The sequence below is a fragment of the Eubalaena glacialis genome, chromosome 12, assembly GCF_028564815.1.
Source record: "Eubalaena glacialis isolate mEubGla1 chromosome 12, mEubGla1.1.hap2.+ XY, whole genome shotgun sequence".
Taxonomy (NCBI): Eukaryota; Metazoa; Chordata; class Mammalia; order Artiodactyla; family Balaenidae; genus Eubalaena; species Eubalaena glacialis.
The window spans coordinates 72,820,381-72,842,252 of NC_083727.1; the positions used below are offsets into that span (position 1 = coordinate 72,820,381).

General features: G+C 40.4%; 1 protein-coding gene across 2 annotated transcripts in view; it reads right to left on the reverse strand.

Moving 5' to 3' along the window:
* Positions 1 to 21,872, reverse strand: part of MRAP2 (melanocortin 2 receptor accessory protein 2) — a 58,761-nt gene that overhangs the window by 9,814 nt on the left and 27,075 nt on the right. For both annotated transcript variants that reach the window (XM_061207384.1, XM_061207383.1), the window contains exon 3: positions 5,315 to 5,414. In XM_061207384.1, coding sequence (XP_061063367.1) covers positions 5,315 to 5,414 — 100 coding nt within the window. The remainder of the gene's footprint in view (positions 1 to 5,314; positions 5,415 to 21,872) is intronic.

Sequence of the window (21,872 nt, forward strand, 5' to 3'; positions counted from 1 at the left end):
GATGTCTGGGGTTTGATCGTTTTTTTTAAAAAAAAGTCCAAAATATTCAACATAAAAATGTGGTCCAAGCGTTTCCCATACTCTTTCTCTCTGGCAGATTTATGATAATGGGGTTATAATACTTTAACAAGACAGTAAAGAGAATAAATAGCTCCTTAGCGGAAAAAGCACAGGAAAAATGGTTCTTTTATCTTCATTGTCTTTAAAGGATCCAGGTAAGAGGGTTTTTTTTTCCCACACACAACAGCAGATATTCCATGAGAAAAATAATCCCCATTAAAGCGGCTTCTTGGACCTAGAAGCTTTTACGAAAGGCGATGTCAGCTTTATAAGAGTCTTTCTCCCTCTTTGGTCTGCTTTACTAGTGCTCACTCATACCTGGTTCTTCTCTCCTCCTGGGCACACAGATTACCCTGCCCAGCCTGGCGGTCAGGTGGGTGTGGCTAGTTCTGGCCAATGATCTGTGAGAGGAAGGGGTGTGTGCCACTTCCTGGCAGAAGAACAGAAGGGCAGGTGTGAGATCTCTTCATGCCCCCTTCCCTGTCCCAGGAACCCGGGAGGCTGAGCCTTGGAGATGCTGCAGCTACAGTGGAGAACCTTCTGTCCACCCCTTGCCGACCCTCAGAAGATGTGTAGCTTGAACACAATGTAAACCCATGTTGTGTTTTACTGAGATTTGGGGAGCTGTTTGTTATTGTCTCATAGTCTGATTATGACACATCCTCTCCTGAACAGAAGCCAATGAGTAGGCAGTGACTCTAGAATTGAAGTTCTTATGCTAATATGATCCCAAGTTGGAAACTTCAGGGAAGAAGCCTATCTGTCATCCTTGTATCTTACTCCTTTCAAGGGAATGCTTGTACTCTTCCCATGTGTCAGCAATGATGAATGAGCTCCTAGGGAGACGCTCAGCCTGCCCGGGACGCCTCCACGGAGGAAGAGATAGAACTGAGTGGTAGATTCAACACTAGTCCATTTTGAGCTTGCAGACCTGATTGGGGATCTTAACCAGAATGTCGGAGTCATATTCCAAAAAGATACTTACTGCCTGATATCCTACTTGAGGAAGTTCTTTGTGACCAACTGCCCAGAGAGCCTGTTATATAAAGAAGTCAGGATTCAGACATCCTTCCGAGCCATCACCAAGATTCTCTACTTAGTCTCCTTCCTAAAATCATCTTACTCTTTCACTGAGAGACACACCCAAGGTGAAGCTAGGGTAGAAGGAAGCCACACTTTGGCATGTGTAGCTCCAACGTGAATGCTTAGGGCCTGGCCTTCTCACGGGAGGATGGGTGTCCTCTCCTCCTTCCTGCTCCTTACCTGCACCCCTCAGCTCTCCCCAGGATTCCACCAGCCACGCAGGGGCGGACTGGCCTTCACTGAGGGCCGCCCGCTGTGAGCCCAGCGTGTACCAGCAGCTCCACAGGCATCAGCTCACTTAACCTTTACAGTACTCCTAGGAAGCAGATACTATTTTATTTTTACAAATGAGGAATCTCAAGCAGAGAGAGGTTAAGAATCTAGTAAACTGTTCCAGTACATCTGGAAATGTTTGACTCCAGAGCCCATGCTTGATCCAATATGTGATAAAAGAAAACAAATCTGATTGCTTGCTAATATCTTTGTTGTAATAGAAGAAGGAGATTTAAAATTACTGACATGAGATAATTTTATGTAGTGTTAATAACAGGAGCTTTAGAGTCAAAGAGACTTTAGTTTGAGGCCTGGCTCCAAAGGTTTTGTTTATTTTGTTTTGTTTTTTTAACCTGTGAATCGTCATATGAGTAGTTCAGCCTCATTTTTCTCATCTGTAAAGTGGGAAACTTTATAAGTTGAACACTTATAGGATTTACTTCAGCTTTTTGTGAGGACTTGGTGAGATTATACATGTAAAATGATCAGCAGACCCTGGCATGTGGCAAATGTTAAAAAACTGCTTTTATTATTAGTCTCTATGATTTATCATTCTTTCCTCCATGCCTAATTATCACAGGCACACTTAAAATTGATTGTTTTATATTAAAGTTGGCTGAATGGAAAAAATAATGTCTATTTTAGAAAAAATTCCTGCCAAATAAATGTCAAGTTTACTAAGATCTAAAATCCTTTTTAATTGCTCCATTTAGGGATTTTTCCACATGTCTGTTTCTTTCAGTTTGCTTATGATATACTACAGCCAAATGCCATGTCTTACACTGCCTCAGACTCAAGAAAGCATTTAAAATGTGGTCCTGAGGGCTGATCCATTATTGTACTAAAAATAAAAAAAAGGTTAGACTTTCTCCTTAACCTCATTAAAAGCATGTAGAGTTACAATGACCCCTGTTCTTTGAGATGACTCAGAATCGCCATCAAGAGAGAAACCATCTACTAGAAGGATGAACTGCCTATTGGAAGACTGGAAATTCAAGTCTCAGCTACCCAGGGTCAATGTGAAATGTTAAGGAAATGTATTAGTCAGTGTTCTCCAGAGAAACAGAACTGACAGGGTGTGTGTGTGTGTATGTATTTCTATATCTATCTATCTATCTATCCATCCATCCATCCATCCGGGGTAGGGGAGGGGGACAGATTTATTTTAAGGAATTGGGTCATGTGATGGTAGAGGCTGGCAAGTCCAAAATCTGTAGGGTAGGCTGGCAGGCTGGAGACCCAGGGAAGAGCTTGAAGGCAGGCCTCTGCCAGAATTCCTTTTTGCTCAAGGGAAGTCCATCTGTTTCTAGGAGCGCCTTCCAGTGATTGGTTGAGGCCCACCCACATTATGGAGGATGATCAGTTTCATTCAGAAATGGTATCTCATCTAAAAAAAACCTTCACAGAAACATCTAGAATAATGTTTGACTAAATACCTGGGTGCCATGGCCTAGACAAATTGACAAATAAAATTAATCATTATAGGAAGTCATGTTCCCTTTTGGGCTAGGGTGTTCCCATCTGTAAAATCACCTGCATCCTACATCAAACAAATAGATCTCAATAACCCTGTAAAAATCCATCTGTCCCTCTGAGGAGAAGGAAGATAAAGGGGGTTACTATTCCCTGGCCACTCTGCAAGATGTACCCTAATCTGAGTTTGTCCTTGGCTTCTCTTACTACTGCTGTAATCCACACCATATTTTTAAATTTGCTGGACCAATAAAATGAGGCAAAGGCATGTTCAGATGTTTATGAGAACAAGGAGATAGAAAAGGGGAAGTTCATATTTTTTTAGTGGCTTTTTAGTGGCTATTATAGAGATTCTCAACCATGCATCTCCATAGGCTTCAATAAAACGATCTTTTCTTTTCATTTAACATGATTTTACATTTTTTTCCAGACCTTAATGTCTGAAAATAGGTGCGTGATGGGCTGAACTGTTCCCTCTACCTATAACTAGTTGATATAGTTCAAGTGCAGCCTGAAGACTGAACAAAGGACGCCGCAGACTGTGTGATGAGACACAACGATGAGAATGCCGCTGCCAGGCTGTGAGGATGAAGGGAGATACCAATGGAAATGTGAGGCTTTGTGCTCCGTTTCTTCCACTTACTCTCTCAGGTCGCTCTCTACCCGTCCCCATCCTGCTCTGTGCCCCAGGAAACTGACCTTTGATGGAGGCTCTGGTCGCTGGTTGTGGTGTGGGCTTCACCAGTGGGGAGCAATGGTAAGAAAGGGGTCGGAGAGGGGAAGAAAGGTCTGGATATTTATTGGAGGCTCCCTCCCTGAGAGGTCACACTGGACTAACTGTGTCCCTCGACCCGGGTCACTGCTCCTCTCAGCCAGCCTCTCTGCAGGACTCCTGGTTGCCAATCAGGACCCCCTTCAGATCTAGTGCATCTACTCCTCAGTGCTCTGAGCCCTGGCATCCTGCACTATCCTGGGGGCCACCCTCTTCCCGGGCCACAACTTGTGACTAGTCCCTTTATTAAAAGCTCTTCTATATATCCAGGCAAAACTCTAATTCAAAAAGATACATGCATCCCTATGTTCACAGCAGCACTGTTCACAATAGCCAAGACATGGAAACAACCTAAATGTCCATCGACAGATGAATGGATAAAGAAGATGTGGTACATATATACAATGGAATATTACTCAGCCATAAAAAAGAATGAAATAATGCCATTTGCAACAACATGGATGGACCTAAAGATTATCATACTAAGTGAAGTAAGTCAGAAAGAGAAAGACAAATACCATATGATATCACTTATATGTGGAATCTAAAGTATGACACAAATAAACCTAACTACCGAACAGAAACTGACTCACAGACATAGAGATCCGACTTGTGGTTGCCAAGAGTCGGGGAGGGATGGGCTGAGAGTTTTGGGTTAGTAGATGCAAACTATTACATATAGATTGGATAAACAACAAGGTCCTACTGTATAGCACAGGGAACTATATTCAATATCCTGGGATAAACCATTACGGAAAAGAATATTAAAAAAATGGATATATGTGTATAGCTGAGTCACTTTGCTGTACAGCAGAAATTAACACAACATTGTAAATCAACTATACTTCAATAAAAAAAAAAATTTAAAAAAAAGCTCTTCTAATTATCTAATTTGAGTGTGCTATCTGTTGCCTGCTGGGATTGACTGGTATCCAACATAAGTTATTATTTTTCCCTTTTTTGGAAGAGTTGGGATAAAAGAAAATCCTCTCAAACATTTCTGAGTGTTTTGCAAACCATAACTGACCAAATACATTGTGACGTTACTCAGCGTTCTTTAAGCATCCATGTAATCATTTCCTCCATAAATTCAAAGCCCAACATGGATGTTCTTTACCACGCCATGAAAATTATATAATCCTTAATGTTTCCATTTTATTTCGTTTCAAGGAAACTTAATGCTGAATTCAGTGACTATTGTTAATAATTAATTCAGTCGTGTATCCAGTAACAACTATTTCTCTGCTCCTCAAAACGTTTTCTAAGCTAGTTTTCATCCTATTTTTGCTATTGTCTGTTTTCACTGTTTTCAGTCTGGCGAGTCATCTAAATTCTTTTGGGAATGAGGAGAAAATACATCCCAATTAGTAATCCTTTCAAAATAAAAATTGAGGCTGGATCAGCAGTTAGACTACTGGAAAGGACCAAGAAACCCAGGTGCACAAGGGTTCACTTGAAAATGAGCCCCAGAGGCAAGAGGCAAAGTACCAGGAGGAAGGCAGGTCCCATGCAACAGGCACTGGGTCCAGACAGCACATCCATAACCAGGCCCATCTTTCCACCCACTGGAAGCAACCCCAGCCCCGGATCTCATTTCTGTTTCTTCTGGTCCCTGTGGAGTTTAACGGACATTTAGCAACAGCCCAAACTTACTCTTGGTGTGGGGCTCCTGTCTTGGTCAGCAGAGTCAGCACAAAAAACATGAAAATCACAAAGACCGCGAGACCAACCCAAAATCCAATCACAATGGAATCTGCAAGACAGTTAATACTGGGATTAGTATTTCATAGCAGCACAAAACTTAAATAATTGAGGAACCTGTGCTTTTTGATACATGAAATGAGAAAAGACGTCGACAATCTTCTGAGACAATCTTGACCCATCAGTCACCAGGGGACAGGAAAGATGTAGGGATGGGGGAAGAGTCTGTGCCTCCGGATTTCTGTCTCAGGTACCACTAAGAGATGTCAGCCCTCCAGACTCTTGGTTTCCACATCCCAATGGAGGAATCTGAGACAGAAAATGGGCTGTCTAGGTCCTCAAGATTCCACTGAAGTGTTTTGAGTTAGAAAATCCAATTTTTAGCAGAAACTGCAATATGAAGTTTACAATGCCTTCTGATTCAAACCAACCCAATTTTGTATTTTCACACATGCTCCTGCTGGCATAACTCAGCTCTTCATTACATCTTGCAGAGAACATACAAATGGCCTCCTGAGAGCTCTTCCTGCCTTCGGCCTTTCCCTGTGCCTCATCTCTGTACAAATCTGCTTTGTCATAGCTCTGATAATATTGCTCTTTTATGAAAAACGCTTCAATGAAAACAGACCTGACCTTTTTCAGATTAGAAGAGATTTCGTGTACAAAGAACTTGTACAACGCCTGGCATCTGAGAAAAAGGTAGCCCACATTTGCAGGCTATTATTGTTCAAATGATCATTTTCTCCCAGTTTACCCCTACTTTAAAACTCATGTTTCCAAGTGGACTAGGGGACATTGTATCCCCGTACTTATCTGAACTCTTAGGCACAGCTTCCTAATACCCACACCTTTTCAGGGGCCCGTACCTTCACCAGCTGGAACAACTGTCCCCAGGCTGGAGCTAATGAAAGTCTATCTATCCTTCCAAGCCCATTCCTTACACCGTCTCCTTCACAAAGCCTAATCTCCCCAACTGATGTACTTGCTCCCTCCTGTGAACCCCATGACATTTTTGTCTGTGCTTCTCTACATGGGTCTCTCCTTGATCCTATTATGGGTAATAGTCACTAGCGTATGTCTCTCGGATGGGGATGAGACCAGGCTGTCTACCAGAACCTGGTACATTCCTAATGGGGTCTTAAGTCTGGGAGAGGCAACAGAGTTGAATTATTTTACATTTTCTGATCTATTCTAAGAAGTTTACCTATGTGGCAATACAATGAGGATACTTAGCAATTAAAAAAAAAAAAAGGTGAACAGAACTTATACACTAAATGTGTTTAAATACAAAGCATTATTCTAACTAAATTATAAGTATATAGCACTCTAACATGAAGAAATCAGATTAGTAATTTACTTCACATAATTCATACTTTCATTCTACATATACTATAGCCTAGAGGTTAACAACTTTTATTCAACAACATTTATTCAGCACTCTGGATGCAAAACTAATTTATCTTTCCTGGGGTTAAGAGTGCCAAAGAAACAGGAATTGTAGATTTTGCCTTACAATCTAATGAAAATGAGGCCTAAACAAGACATAAGGACAAGTACCAAAAAAAACACATGTGCACAAGTGCAACATGTAACAATAGCATCTCAGTTATGGGGGCACAGACTGCAAAGCATCATTGTGCAGACAAACAACAGCTCAATACCCTACACTTCATCAACTGCTTGCATAGCAAAAGCAAATTCTACAATGACCCACCAGAATTATAAAATCCTCAGTTGAGAATTTAATCTAGTCGTGCTGATTCATTTTCAAATCTGTTTACTAGGAAGGGGTTCTCATGAGGACAGCTTTCACACCGCCAGTGGTGGCTGGATCCCTGAGTCCTCCATTCCCCTATCCCAGAGTGGGCAGGGATGGAGAAGGGTGCCTTTGACCCAGCCTAGTCCCTTGCCCCCATCCTTCTAGTGACCCAGGGAGCGGATCAAAAATCAACAATAACGTGGGACCTGGGAGGGTGTCAGCCCTCAGCAAAGTCACGAGGGAACAGAGTGGGAATGAGGAGAGCTTTGGTTAGAATTTGAAAATCCCCGTGATCCAATGGCATTTTCAGATGTTTTCTTGATAATGAGGTATCCACGTTTCTCATCACAATATGCTTTAAGCAGCTTTGCTTATTCACATTCTTCTCCAAAGGAAATTCTGCTTCCTCAGATTATTTCCATTAATTCTCCTCCACCTCATCCCCTGTCACATGGCCCAATCCCAGGGCATTTTCTCACCCTGAGCCCCCTTCAGAGAATATCAGAGATCTCCATCTCATCCCAGGAATAACCAAACTCTCTTGAAGTTTTATTTATATGCCAAGTTTCACGGATGTGAGTATTGCAGTAAAAGGAGGAATGCACAGCCTCTGGTCTTCCCCAAAGCACCCTTTCTTGGAAGGAAGTCAGAAGAGAGGTTTACATAGAGTGAGTGAGGCTCCAAGGAGCCCGGTTCATTAAGGAAGCCAAGAAAGCCTTCCACAGGGGGTTCTAATAGAGCCGAACAGCTACTTCTGTCCTGTCTAGAGACTGAGCTACTTGGAGAACATTATAGTAAGAGGGTAGAGCAAATTGCCCAGAGGAATTCCAAATAGGATGTGTCATAATAAAATGACTTTCCCTTAGCCTGACCTCTAATGAATGGAATGAAACAGAGCTAAAAGCTGAAAGCTGCACGGTTTTCACTGGTATGATCTGTTTCTCCATGTTTTCCACTATAGGGGAGGACGAGAGCAACTATCCCATCCCTTTTCCCCTCCCCTCCACCCCTCACACCAGGCAGAATGGCCATCATCAAAAAGTCTACAAACAATACATACTGGAGAGGATGTGGAGAAAAGGGAACCCTCCTACACTGTTGGTGGGAATGTAAATTAGTGCAGCCACTATGGAGAACAGTATGGAACCAAGAATAGAATCACCATATGATCCACTAATCCCACTCCTGGGCATATATCCAGAGAAAACCATGGTTCGAAAGGATACATGCACCCCAATGTTCATTGCATCGCTTTTTACGATAGCCAAGACGTGGAAGCAACCTAAATGTCCATCGACAGAGGAATGGATAAAGAAGATGTGGTATATATATACAATGGACTACTACTTAGCCATAAAAAAAGAATGAAATAATGCCATTTGCAGCACCATGGATGGACCTAGAGATGATCATATTAAGTGAAGTAAGTCAGAGAAAAACAAATATAATATGATATCACTTACATGTGGAATCTAAAATAATGATACAAATGAACTTATTTACAAAACAGAAACAGACTCACAGACTTAGAAAACAAACTTATGGTTACCAAAGGGGAAAGGTGGGGGAAGGATAAATTGGGAGTTTGGGATTAACATATACACACTACTATATATAAAATAGACAACCAACAAGGACCTACTGTATAGCACAGGGAACTCTGCTCAATATCTTGTAATAACCTAAATGGGAAAAGATTTTGAAAAAGAATAGATATATGTATATGTATAACTGAATCAGTTTGCTGTACACCTGAAACTAACACAACATTGTAAATCAACTATAGTCCAATATAAAATAAATTTTTTATTTAATTAATTAATTTATTTATTTATTATTTTTTCTAAATTTTTGGCTGCACCATGCAGCATGTGGGATGTTAGCTCCCCGACCAGGGATTGAACCCACGCCCCCTGCATTGGAAGGTGGAGACTTAACCACTGGACTGTCAGGGAAGTCCCTAAAATAAAATTAAAAAAAAAAAAAAGAATAAATTGTGACCTTTCCATCTCGTGGTTGTATGAAAAATGAGGGTTAATGCTTAATTTGAAAGAGAGGGTTCAGGACACCAGAGCCAGCACTGTCTTCACACCACGTCTGGTTCCTACGGTGTTGGGGTCAGTTCTGTGGTATGAATTCCTAGCAAGGAGCCGACAGTGGGGTTCTAGTATTTGTCTCTACTGTGCTCCCGATCACACGTCTTACTCCAAGCCTTCACTAGCTCTAGCTCTGTTTCCTATCTTGATGAGCCAGCTTCCTGCTGACTCATCCATGCATGTATCTGGCATTATCTGCAAGTTGGCACATGACAAAAGTACAGACTGTGGCCACCACTGATGACTCAGAATCAGAGGATGCTCCTTCAGTCTCATCTCAACACAGCTACCAGAGTGGTCCTGCTAAAATGTAAACTCATCGACTCATAGGCTTTTGCTTCTGCTTTTCTAAAAAACCATGTCTCACCTAGCCAAGCCCTTCATAAATGCCCCATTTCTCTCCCTCCTTAAATTTATAACACAATTCTTGAGAGATCTGTCTGTACATACTGTCTCCAGTTCCTCTCCTCTCATTTTTTATTGAACCAATTCTAGCAGTTTTTACTCCTAACACTCCACTGAAACTGCTTTTAAGGTCATTGCCAGTAATTTCTACACTGTAAATCCAAGAGTCAAGTCTCAGCCCTCGACTTACTTGACCATAATAGCAGCATGTCACATTCCATGGTCTCATCTTTGAAACCCTTTCTTCACTTGGCTTCCAGGAAACCACAATCACACAATTTTCTTCTTACCTTTCTATAAATTCCATTCAGGCTCCTTTGCTGCTTTCTTCTGAACATTCCCCAATTTCTAAATGCTAGTGTGTCCCAGGGCTCAATTCTGGGACCTCTTTAGTTTTCTAATCAATACTCATTCAACCAGCCTCTTGGGTTTGAATATGCTGATGACTCTCAAATTTATACCTTCACTGTATACCTACCTCTCTCCTCATGTCCTCTTGGAGGTCTGATGGGGCTCAATTGAACAAGTCCAAAAGTGACCTCCTGATGGTGCTGTTTCTCCCAGTCTTCCCCATCTCAGTCAATGGCAATTCATCCTGCCGGTTACTCAGATCACATGTTTCAAATCATCCTTGGCCCTTCTCTTTCGCTTGCTATACCCTACTGCCAATTGCTATACCCTACTGCCAATCCATTGACAAATCCTGTCAGATCTATCTTCAAAAAGATCCAGAGTATATGTACTTCTTACCACTCCACTTCCCCAACCATGGTCCAAGTCACCTCAGCAGCTGCCTGGATTTCTGCAATAGCCCCCTGCCTGGTCTCTGCTTCCAATCTCATCCCCTTCCTTCCCCAGCTGCAGAGTGATCTTACTGAAACCCAAGCTAGGTACCACGCTTCTGCTCCAAACCCTCAAATGACTTCTCAGAGAAAATGTCATAAATCATAAGTCCTTAGCTTGACCTCTAAGGCCCCAATGTCCTCTTCCCCATCATCTGACTTTGTCTCCTGATGTTCTGACTCTTATTCACCCCTCTGGCACCAGGCTGACCTCCTCATTGTTCCTTGTGTGTTCCATTTTGCTCTTGCCATGGAGCACTTTCTGGAATGTTCTTCCCAAGGTATCTTACAGCTCAATCTCTCACTTCCTTCAGGTCTTTTATCATATTTCTCCTTCTCAGGAAGGTCTTCCATGGCCATTCTAGCTATACTTTCACCTCGACTCTCCACATCTCCTTTCCCTACTTTATCTTTTATCACCATCTGGCATAGTTCGTCTATTTAACTTACTTATTATCTCTCTCTCCCAGTAAAATGCAAGATCCATAAGAGAAAGTGTTTTGTCTTTTCTGTTCACTGTTGTACCTCCAGTGCTTAAAATAGTGCTGCACATAACAGGTACTCAACAAATACGTGCAGAATGAATGAATGAATGAATGTCCATTCTGCTGGTACCCAGTGTATGTCAGATATATATCCACTTCTGATAGTTATAAGGTTTAATACCAGATCCAAAACTGAAGGCAAAAGGAGAATTTACAATGACCATCAGAGGTTGTTTCTCAGATGAAAGACCCTTTGGAGGTAGGAATCTTAATTTCAGCAGGCAGGAGAACTTAGTCTAACTAGAGATGTAGCTATTGTTGCTATGAAGATCCATTACAGGTAAAATAAATGAAGGTAATTGCTATGGTCATTCCTATCTTCATAAGTGCTTCCCATTGAAATGACTCGCTTTTATTCTTTTGAAACTGCACCTAACTGGCTTTGAATTTTGCTCAGCCAAACAAGGAGACACACTTGAAGGCCAGAATTACAGCATTTTAAAGTGGAAGAGACTATACCAAGGTACACAGTACATAGTTGACTTACTTTCCTGTATGTCTTGGGGTTTGTTCCTGAAGCTAAGGGCCTCTACTTTAATCAGATCTCTTAATCAAAACAGTAAGAACCCACCCAGGAATTTTTGTTTTTTCCTAATGGGAATGTTAAAACAAATGCACTCCTTATTAATGATATAGTAAGTAAAGTAAGTATGTAGTGTATCATACTTCTCCCCACATTTTGCAGGAATTTTTTCCAGCTATAATCATTTCTAAATGTAATATGCCCCAAAGAGATTTTCAACTGTTTCTGGAAATGCACCAACCAAAACTACAGCAGCAAGCTGTTTTCTCTGCCCCTTAAACTAAGAAAAAGAGACAGGAGCAAAATGACACAAAAATAAAATCTGTGTCACCAAGCTGTAAAAGCTTAGATTACAGGGAAATATACGGCAATTTGCCCAGTCATTTTGATTTCCACTAAAATTCTTAACAGCAAGTATCCTTACCTACAGATTTTCCCAGAAAATAACAGATTAAAGAATCAAAGTAAGTTAAAGGGGGTGATTTCACACCCTGACGGCAACAGCCCTCCATCAGATAATTGATGACAGCACATCCTAATGGATTCCATGTACTTTATTTATTTATTTTTTTTACTTCCACAAAGAACTACTGAGAAGACATCAATACAGGAATGAGCAAAAGCATTTAATTATTACTATTCACTTCAGGGGTAAAGGATATGTGGTTTAGTTAATGATTTTTAAGGAACAAAAATAGAAAGCTCTTGATCCAGGAAATTAGTAACTCTGAAGCCCTTTACAGTCCCATCACTGGAGACCAGAGGGCAGGAACCAGCCAGGGTATCACTGCCCCTGTCCCTCTAATTGTCCAGCCAGATGCTCTGCCACAGCCATCAGCAATCAGTAGCATCCAGGCCCTCAGGACCTATATATGAAGCCCCAGCTCTTGTGGTCCTTCCTGCAATGAGGGAGTGGGAACAAAGCCTAAGCACTTAATTAGCTGGAATTGGGAGTTGACCACGATGGAGACTCAGGAGGTTCCTGAGCTCCCGTCCTCCCACAGACACACGGAATATACAGCTACATATGGAGCAATTCCCTCTGAAAGAGATCCAGAAACTAGCTGAGCAACTCCTACACATCTGACAAATGATTTCCTACTCGCATCCAAATGAGTAGGAAAGGTAAGAGACACAAGGGGGTGATTTCACACCCCGACGAGACACACTCTTGCCATTAACTCCACCCCTAGCACAGCAATAGAGCAATCTGAGGTAACCCCCAACTGCCACATTCTCCCTGAGGAAGGGTTTGGACCACACATCTAGAGCCCCACTGGAGGCAGTTCAAGATGGTGGTGTAGGAAGTTCCTGAATTCACCTCCTCCCACGGACACAACAAATCTACAATTACATAGGGAACACTTCCTTCTAAAAAAGACCTGAAAACTGGACAAACAGAGCCTCCACAGCAAAGGATAAAAAAACAGCACTGAGACAGTTAGGAGATGCAGAAACACAGTCTCACCAAAAAAAAATCTCCACCCTAGGTGCAGCGACCCACAATTGGGAGGGATCTCAAAAATACAGAACTTTTCTCTAAGGAGTGAGGGGGTCTGTGCTCTATAGCAAGCACCCCAAATCTTAGATCCTGCATAGGAGAGACAAGCCCCCAAAATGCCTGGCTTTGAAAACCAATGGGGATTACGTCCGGGAAAAACATAGATCTGTAGGGAATGGAGAACCTGCTTTTTAAAGGGCTCACAGACTCCCTTGCCCCAGAATCCAGCACAGAAACACCCGTTTGAAAAGCACCTGGACTATTCATGAAGGAGACCCATTAACTAATCTTCAAGCATCTGCTGGAAAGGCAGGAACCTGCTGGGACTCTTTCTGGTGATGGACACACTGGCAGATGTCATTCTTGTGATTTCATTCTACCTTGCTAATGCCAGCACTGGTGGGTGCCATTTTGGAAGTCTCCCTCTAACCTGCTAGTGCCAGTAGGTGTGCCCCACTGAGAGCTCCACCCACCCCTGTGCCACAGCTGCATGCCACAGCTGGGTTGGGCAAGACCTCTGCCCACCCCTGCACTGCAGCAGGCTGGCACATGCAGCCCATACAGGGGATGCCCCTTGAGTGCCCAGCTCTAGTGGCCAGGGCGTCTGGGCCCCACAGGACTTCCTATACAAGGCCACTCCTTCAAGACTGGAGGAGGCAGCTTTTTGGTCCAATACACAGAAACAAACACAGAGAGTTACTCAAAATGAGGAGACAGAGGAATATGTCCCAAACGAAAGAACAAGACAAAACCTCAGAAAAAGACCTTAATGAAATGGAGATAAGCAATCTACCTGATAAAGAGTTCAAAGAAATGGTCATAAAGATGCTCACTGAACTTGGGAGAAGAATGGAGGAACACAGTAAGAGCTTCAACAAAGAAAGAGAAAATATAAGAAAATACTAAACAGAAGTTAAAGAGCTGAAGAATATAATAACTGAACTGATAAATAAACTAGAGGGGTTCAACAGCAGACTGGATGAAGCAGAACAGACCAGGAAGACAAAACAATGGAACTCACTAAGACAAAGGAGCAAAAACAAAAAAAGAATTTTAAAAAGTAAAGATATCTCAAGGGACCTTTGGAACAATGTCAAGCAGAATAACATTCACATTATAGGGGTCCCAAAAGGAGGAGAAAGGGCCAGAAAGCTTATCTGAAGAAATATTAGCTGAAAACTTTCCTAGTCTGAAGAAGGAAATAGACATCTAGGTCCAGTAAGTCTAGAGAGTTCCAAATAAGATGAACCCAAAGAGATCCACACCAAGACACATCATAATTAAAATGATAAAAGGCAAAGATAAAGAGAGAATCTTAAAAGTAGCTAAAACAAAACAAAAAACAAAAAAAAACTTTACATATACAAGAGAAACCTCATAAGGCTATCAGTAAATTTTTCAGCAGAAACTTAGCAGGTGAAGGGAGTGGCAGAACATATTCAAAGTGCTGAAAGGGGGGCGGGGGCAAGATGGCGGAAGAGTAAGACGCGGAGATCACCTTCCTCCCCACAGATACATGAGAAATACATCTACACGTGGAACTGCTCCTACAGAACACCCACTGAACGCTGGCAGAAGACGTCAGACCTCCCAAAAGGCAAGAAAATCCCCACGTACTTGGCCGTGTGGATGAAAGGCTCTTGGTGCTCCAGCCAGGCATCAGGGCTGTGCCTCTGAGGTGGGAGAGCCAACTTCAGGACACTGGTCCACAAGAGACCTCCCAGCTCCACGTAATACCAAACGGCGAAAATCTCTCACAGATCTCCATCTCAACATCAAGACCCAGCTTCACTCAACGACCAGCAAGCTACAGTGCTGGACACCCTATGCCAAACAACTAGCAAGAGAGGAACACAGCCCCATCCATTAACAGAGAGGCTGCCTAAAATCATAATAAGGCCACAGACACCCCAAAACACACCACCAGACGTGGACGAACCCACCAGAAAGACAACATCCAGCCTCATCCACCAGAACACAGGCACTAGTTCCCTCCACCAGGAAACCTACACAACCCACTGAACCAACCTTAGCCACTGGGGACAGATACCAAAAACAACGGGAACTACGAACCTGCAGCCTGTGAAAAGGAGACCCCAAACACAGTAAGATAAGCAAAATGAGAAGACAGAAAAACACACAGCAGATGAAGGAGCAGGGTCAAAACACACCAGACCTAACAAATGAAGAGGAAATAGGTAGTCTACCTGAAAAAGAATTCAGAATAATGATAGTAAGGATGATCCAAAGTCTTGGAAATAGAATAGACAAAATGCAAGAAACATTTAACAAGGACGTAGAAGAACTAAAGAGGAATCAAGAAACGATGACAAGCACAATAAATGAAATTAAAAATACTCTAGATGGGATCAATAGCAGAATAACTGAGGCAGAAGAACGGATAAGTGACCTGGAAGATAAAATGGTGGAAATAACTACTGCAGACCAGAATAAAGAAAAAAGAATGAAAAGAACTGAGGACAGTCTCAGAGACCTCTGGGACAACATTAAACGCACCAACATTCGAATTATAGGGGTCCCAGAAGAAGAAGAGAAAAAGAAAGGGACTGAGAAAATATTTGAAGAGATTATAGTTGAAAACTTCCCTAATATGGGAAAGGAAATAGTTAATCAAGTCCTGGAAGCACAGAGAGTCCCATACAGGATAAATCCAAGGAGAAACACACCAAGACACATATTAATCAAACTATCAAAAATTAAATATAAAGAAAACATATTAAAAGCAGCAAGGGAAAAACAACAGATAACACACAAGGGCATCCCCATAAGGTTAACAGCTGATCTTTCAGCAGAAACGCTGCAAGCCAGAAGGGAGTGGCAGGATATACTTAAAGTGATGAAGGAGAAAAACCTACAACCAAGATTACTCTACCCAGCAAGGATCTCATTCAGATTTGATGGAGAAATTAAAACCTTTACAGACAAGCAAAAGCTGAGAGAGTTCAGCACCACCAAACCAGCTTTACAACAAATGCTAAAGGAACTTCTCTAGGCAAGAAACACAAGAGAAGGAAAACACCTACAATAACAAACCCAAAACATTTAAGAAAATGGGAATAGGAACATACATATCGATAATTACCTTAAATGTAAATGGATTAAATGCTCCCACCAAAAGACACAGACTGGCTGAATGGATACAAAAACAAGACCCATATATATGCTGTCTACAAGAGACCCACTTCAGACCTAGAGACACATACAGACTGAAAGTGAGGGGATGGAAAAAGATATTCCATGCAAATGGAAATCAAAAGAAAGCTGGAGTAGCAATTCTCATATCAGACAAAATAGACTTTAAAATAAAGACAATTACAAGAGACAAAGATGGACACTATATAATGATCAAGGGATCGATCCAAGAGGAAGGTATAACAATTGTAAATATATATGCACCCAACATAGGAGCACCTCAATACATAAGGCAAATACTAACAGCCATAAAAGGGGAAATCGACAGTAACACAATCATAGTAGGGGACTTTAACACCCCACTTTCACCAATGGACAGATCATCCAAAATGAAAATAAATAAGGAAACACAAGCTTTAAATGATACATTAAACAAGATGGACTTAATTGATATTTATAGGACATTCCACCCAAAAACAACAGAATACACATTTTTCTCAAGTGCTCATGGAACATTCTCCAGGATAGATCATATCTTGGGTCACAAATCAAGCCTTGGTAAATTTAAAAAAATTGAAATCGTATCAAGTATCTTTTCCGACCACAACGCTATGAGACTAGATATCAATTACAGGAAAAGATCTGTAAAAAATACAAACACATGGAGGCTACACAATACACTACTTAATAACGAAGTGATCACTGAAGAAATCAAAGGGGAAATCAAAAAATACCTAGAAACAAATGACAATGGAGACACGACGATCCAAAACCTATGGGATGCAGCAAAAGCAGTTCTAAGAGGGAAGTTTATAGCAATACAAGCCTACATCAAGAAACAGGAAACATCTCGAATAAACAACCTAACCTTGCACCTAAAGCAATTAGAGAAAGAAGAACAAAAAAACCCCAAAGCTAGCAGAAGGAAAGAAATCATAAAGATCAGATCAGAAACAAATGAAAAAGAAATGAAGGAAACAATAGCAAAAATCAATGAAACTAAAAGCTGGTTCTTTGAGAATATAAACCAAATTGATAAACCATTAGCCAGACTCATCAAGAGAAAAAAGGAGAAGACTCAAATTAATAGAATTAGAAATGAAAAAGGAGAAGTAACCACTGACACTGCAGAAATACAAACGATCATAAGAGATTACTACAAGCAACTCTATGCTAATAAAATGGACAACCTGGAAGGAATGGACAGATTCTTAGAAATGCACAACCTGCCGAGACTGAACCAGGAAGAAATAGAAAATATGAACAGACCAATCACAAGCACTGAAATTGAAACTGTGATTAAAAATCTTCCAACACACAAAAGCCCAGGACCAGATGGCTTCACAGGCGAATTCTATCAAACATTTAGAGAAGAGCTAACACCTCTCCTTCTCAAACTCTTCCAAAATATTGCAGAGGGAGGAACACTCCCCAACTCATTCTACGAGGCCACCATCACCCTGATACCAAAACCAGGCAAAGATGTCACAAAGAAAGAAAACTACAGGCCAATATCACTGATGAACATAGATGCAAAAATCCTCAACAAAATACTAGCAAACAGAATCCAACAGCACATTAAAAGGATCATACACCATGATCAAGTGGGGTTTATTCCAGGAATGCAAGGATTCTTCAATATACGCAAATCAATCAACGTGATACATCATATTAACAAATTGAAGGAGAAAAACCGTATGATCATCTCAATAGATGCAGAGAAAGCTTTCGACAAAATTCAACACCCATTTATGATAAAAGTCCTGCAGAAAGTAGGCATAGAGGGAACTTTCCTCAACATAATAAAGGCCGTATATGACAAACCCACAGCCAACATTGTCCTCAATGGTGAAAAACTGAAACCATTTCCACTAAGATCAGGAACAAGACAAGGTTGCCCACTCTCACCACTATTATTCAACATAGTTTTGGAAGTGTTAGCCACAGCAATCAGAGACGAAAAAGAAATAAAAGGAATCCAAATCGGAAAAGAAGAAGTAAAGCTGTCACTGTTTGCAGATGACATGATACTATACATAGAGAATCCTAAAGATGCTACCAGAAAACTACTAGAGCTAATCAATGAATTTGGTAAAGTAGCAGGATACAAAATTAATGCACAGAAATCTCTTGCATTCCTGTATACTAATGATGAAAAATCTGAAAGTGAAATTAAGAAAACACTCCCATTTACCATTGCAACAAAAAGAATAAAATACCTAGGAATAAACCTACCTAAGGAGACAAAAGACCTGTATGCAGAAAATTATAGGACACTGATGAAAGAAATTAAAGATGATACAAACAGATGGAGAGATATACCATGTTCTTGGATTGGAAGAATAAACATTGTGAAAATGACTCTGCTACCCAAAGCAATCTACAGATTCAATGCAATCCCTATCAAACTACCACTGGCATTTTTCACAGAACTAGAACAAAAAATTTCACAATTTGTATGGAAACACAAAAGACCCCGAATAGCCAAAGCAATCTTTAGAACGAAAAATGGAGCTGGAGGAATCAGGCTCCCTGACTTCAGACTATATTACAAAGCTACAGTAATCAAGACAGTTTGGTACTGGCACAAAAACAGAAATATAGATCAATGGAACAGGATAGAAAGCCCAGAGATAAGCCCACGCACATATGGTCACCTTATCTTTGATAAAGGAGGCAAGCATATACAGTGGAGAAAAGACAGCCTCTTCAATAAGTGGTGCTGGGAAAATTGGACAGGTACATGTAAAAGTATGAAATTAGAACACTCCCTAACACCATACACAAAAATAAACTCAAAATGGATTAAAGACCTAAGTGTAAGGCCAGACACTATCAAACTCTTAGAGGAAAACATAGGCAGAACACTCTATGACATAAGTCACAGCAAGATCCTTTTTGACCCAGGTCCTAGAGAAATGGAAATAAAAACACAAATAAACAAATGGGACCTAATGAAACTTAAAAGCTTTTGCACAGCAAAGGAAACCATAAACAAGACCAAAAGACAACCCTCAGAATGGGAGAAAATATTTGCAAATGAAGCAACGGACAAAGGATTAATCTCCAAGATTTACAAGCAGCTCATGCAGCTCAATAACAAAAAAACAAACAACCCAATCCAAAAATGGGCAGAAGACCTAAATAGACATTTCTCCAAAGAAGAGATACAGATTGCCAACAGACACATGAAAGAATGCTCAACATCATTAATCATTAGAGAAATGCAAATCAAAACTACAATGAGGTATCATCTCACACCGGTCAGAATGGCCATCATCAAAAAATCTACAAACAATAAATGCTGGAGAGGGTGTGGAGAAAAGGGAACACTCTTGCACTGTTGGTGGGAATGTAAATTGATACAGCCACTATGGAGAACAGTATGGAGGTTCCTTAAAAAACTAAAAATAGAACTACCATATGACCCAGCAATCCCACTACTGGGCATATACCCTGAGAAAACCATAATTCAGAAAGAGTCATGTACCAAAATATTCATTGCAGCTCTGTTTACAATAGCCAGGACATGGAAGCAACCTAAGTGTCCATCATCGGATGAATGGATAAAGAAGATGTGGCACATATATACAATGGAATATTACTCAGCCATAAAAAGAAATGAAATGGAGGTGTTTGTAATGAGGTGGATGGAGTTAGAGTCTGTCACACAGAGTGAAGTAAGTCAGAAAGAGAAAAACAAATACAGTATGCTAACACATATATATGGAATCTAAGGGAAAAAAAAAAAAAAAAAGAGGTCATGAAGAACCTAGTGGCAAGATGGGAATAAAGACACAGACCTACTAGAGAATGGACTTGAGGATATGGGGAGGGGGAGGGGTGAGATGTGACAGGGTGAGAGAGTGTCATGGACATATATACACTACCAAATGTAAAATAGATAACTAGTGGGAAGCAGCCGCATAGCACAGGGAGATCAGCTCGGTGCTTTGTGACCACCTAGAGGGGTGGGATAGGGAGGGTGGGAGGGAGGGAGATGCAAGAGGGAAGAGATATGGCAACATATGTATATGTGTAACTGATTCACTTTGTTGTAAAGCAGAAGCTAGCACACCATTGTAAAGCAATTATACTTCAATAAAGATGTTTAAAAAAAAAAAAAAAAAAAAAAAAGTGCTGAAAGGAAAAAATTCCAACCAAAAGTTCTCTACTTGACAAGGTTATCATTCAGAATTGAAGAGATTAAGAGTTTCCCAGATAAGCTAAACCTAGTGGAGTTCATCACCATTAAACTGGACTTACAAAAAATGATAAAGAGACTTCTTTAAGTTAAAAAGAAATGGCACTGATTAATAACATAAAAACATAACCTGAGTAACAGTCTCACTAGAAAAGGTAAATCAGTAGTAAAGGTAATGGATCAATCACTTATAAAGCAAGAATGAAGATTAAAAGACAAAAACTAGAAAAATTAACTAAAATAATTAGTTAAAATATGCATAAAATAAAAAATGTAAAAGATGTCATCAAAAATATAAAACATGAGGGAGGGAGTAAAAAAAAAAGTAACCTTCTGGAATGTGTTCAAATTTAAGTTGTTATCAACCTAAAACAGACCATTATGTGCATAGGGTGTCATATGTAAACCATGGTAGCCACAAACAAAAACTTATAGTAAATACACAAAAGAAAGAGGAATTAACCTAAACATAACACTAAAGACAGTCATGAAACCACAAGGGAAGAGAGAAAGAGAAAAAGAAACAGAGAGGAACTAGAAAAACAATCAGAAAATAACAAAATGGCAATAAGTACATATCTATCAGTAATTACTTTAAACGTAAGTGGACTAAATTGTCCAATCAAAAGACACAGAGTGACTGAATGGATAAAAAAACAAGACCCATCTGGATGCTGCCTACAAGAGGTCCACTTCAGAAGTAAGGACACACACAAATTAAAAGTGAAAGGATGGGGAAAGATAGGCCATGCAAATGGAAACTAAAAGAAAGCTGGTGTAGCTATACTCATATCATACAAAATAGACTTTAAAACAAATAATGTAATACAAGACAAAGAGGATATATATAATGATAAAGAGGTCAATGCAGCAAGAAGATGTAACACTTAAAAAATACATATGCACCCAATATAGGAGCTCCACAATACATAAAGCAAATATTAACAGGCCTAAGGAGTGAAATTAACAGGAACAAACTAACAGTAGGGGACTTTAACAGCCCACTTACATCAATGGATACATCATTCAAACAGAAAATCAATAAAGAAACATTGGGCTTAAACGACACATTAGAGCAGACAGACTTAATAGATATATACAAAGCGTTTCATCCAAAAGCAGCAGAGTACCCATTCTCAGGTGCACATGGAACACTCTCCAGGCTAGATCACATGTTAGGCTAAAAAAACAAGTCTCAATAAATTCAAGAAGTTTGAAATCATATTAAGCATCTTTTCCAACCACAATGGTATAAAACTAGAAATCAAATATGGGAAGAAAATTGTAAAAACCACAAAAATGTGGATATTAAACAACATTTAATCTGAACAACTAATGAGTCTTTGAAGAAATCAAAGGAGAAATTAAAAAATACCTAGAGACAGATGAAAACAAAAGTATGACATACTAAAATCTATAAGAGGCAGCAAAAGCGATTCTAAGAGGGAAGTTCATAGCAATACAGGTCTACCAAGAGAAACA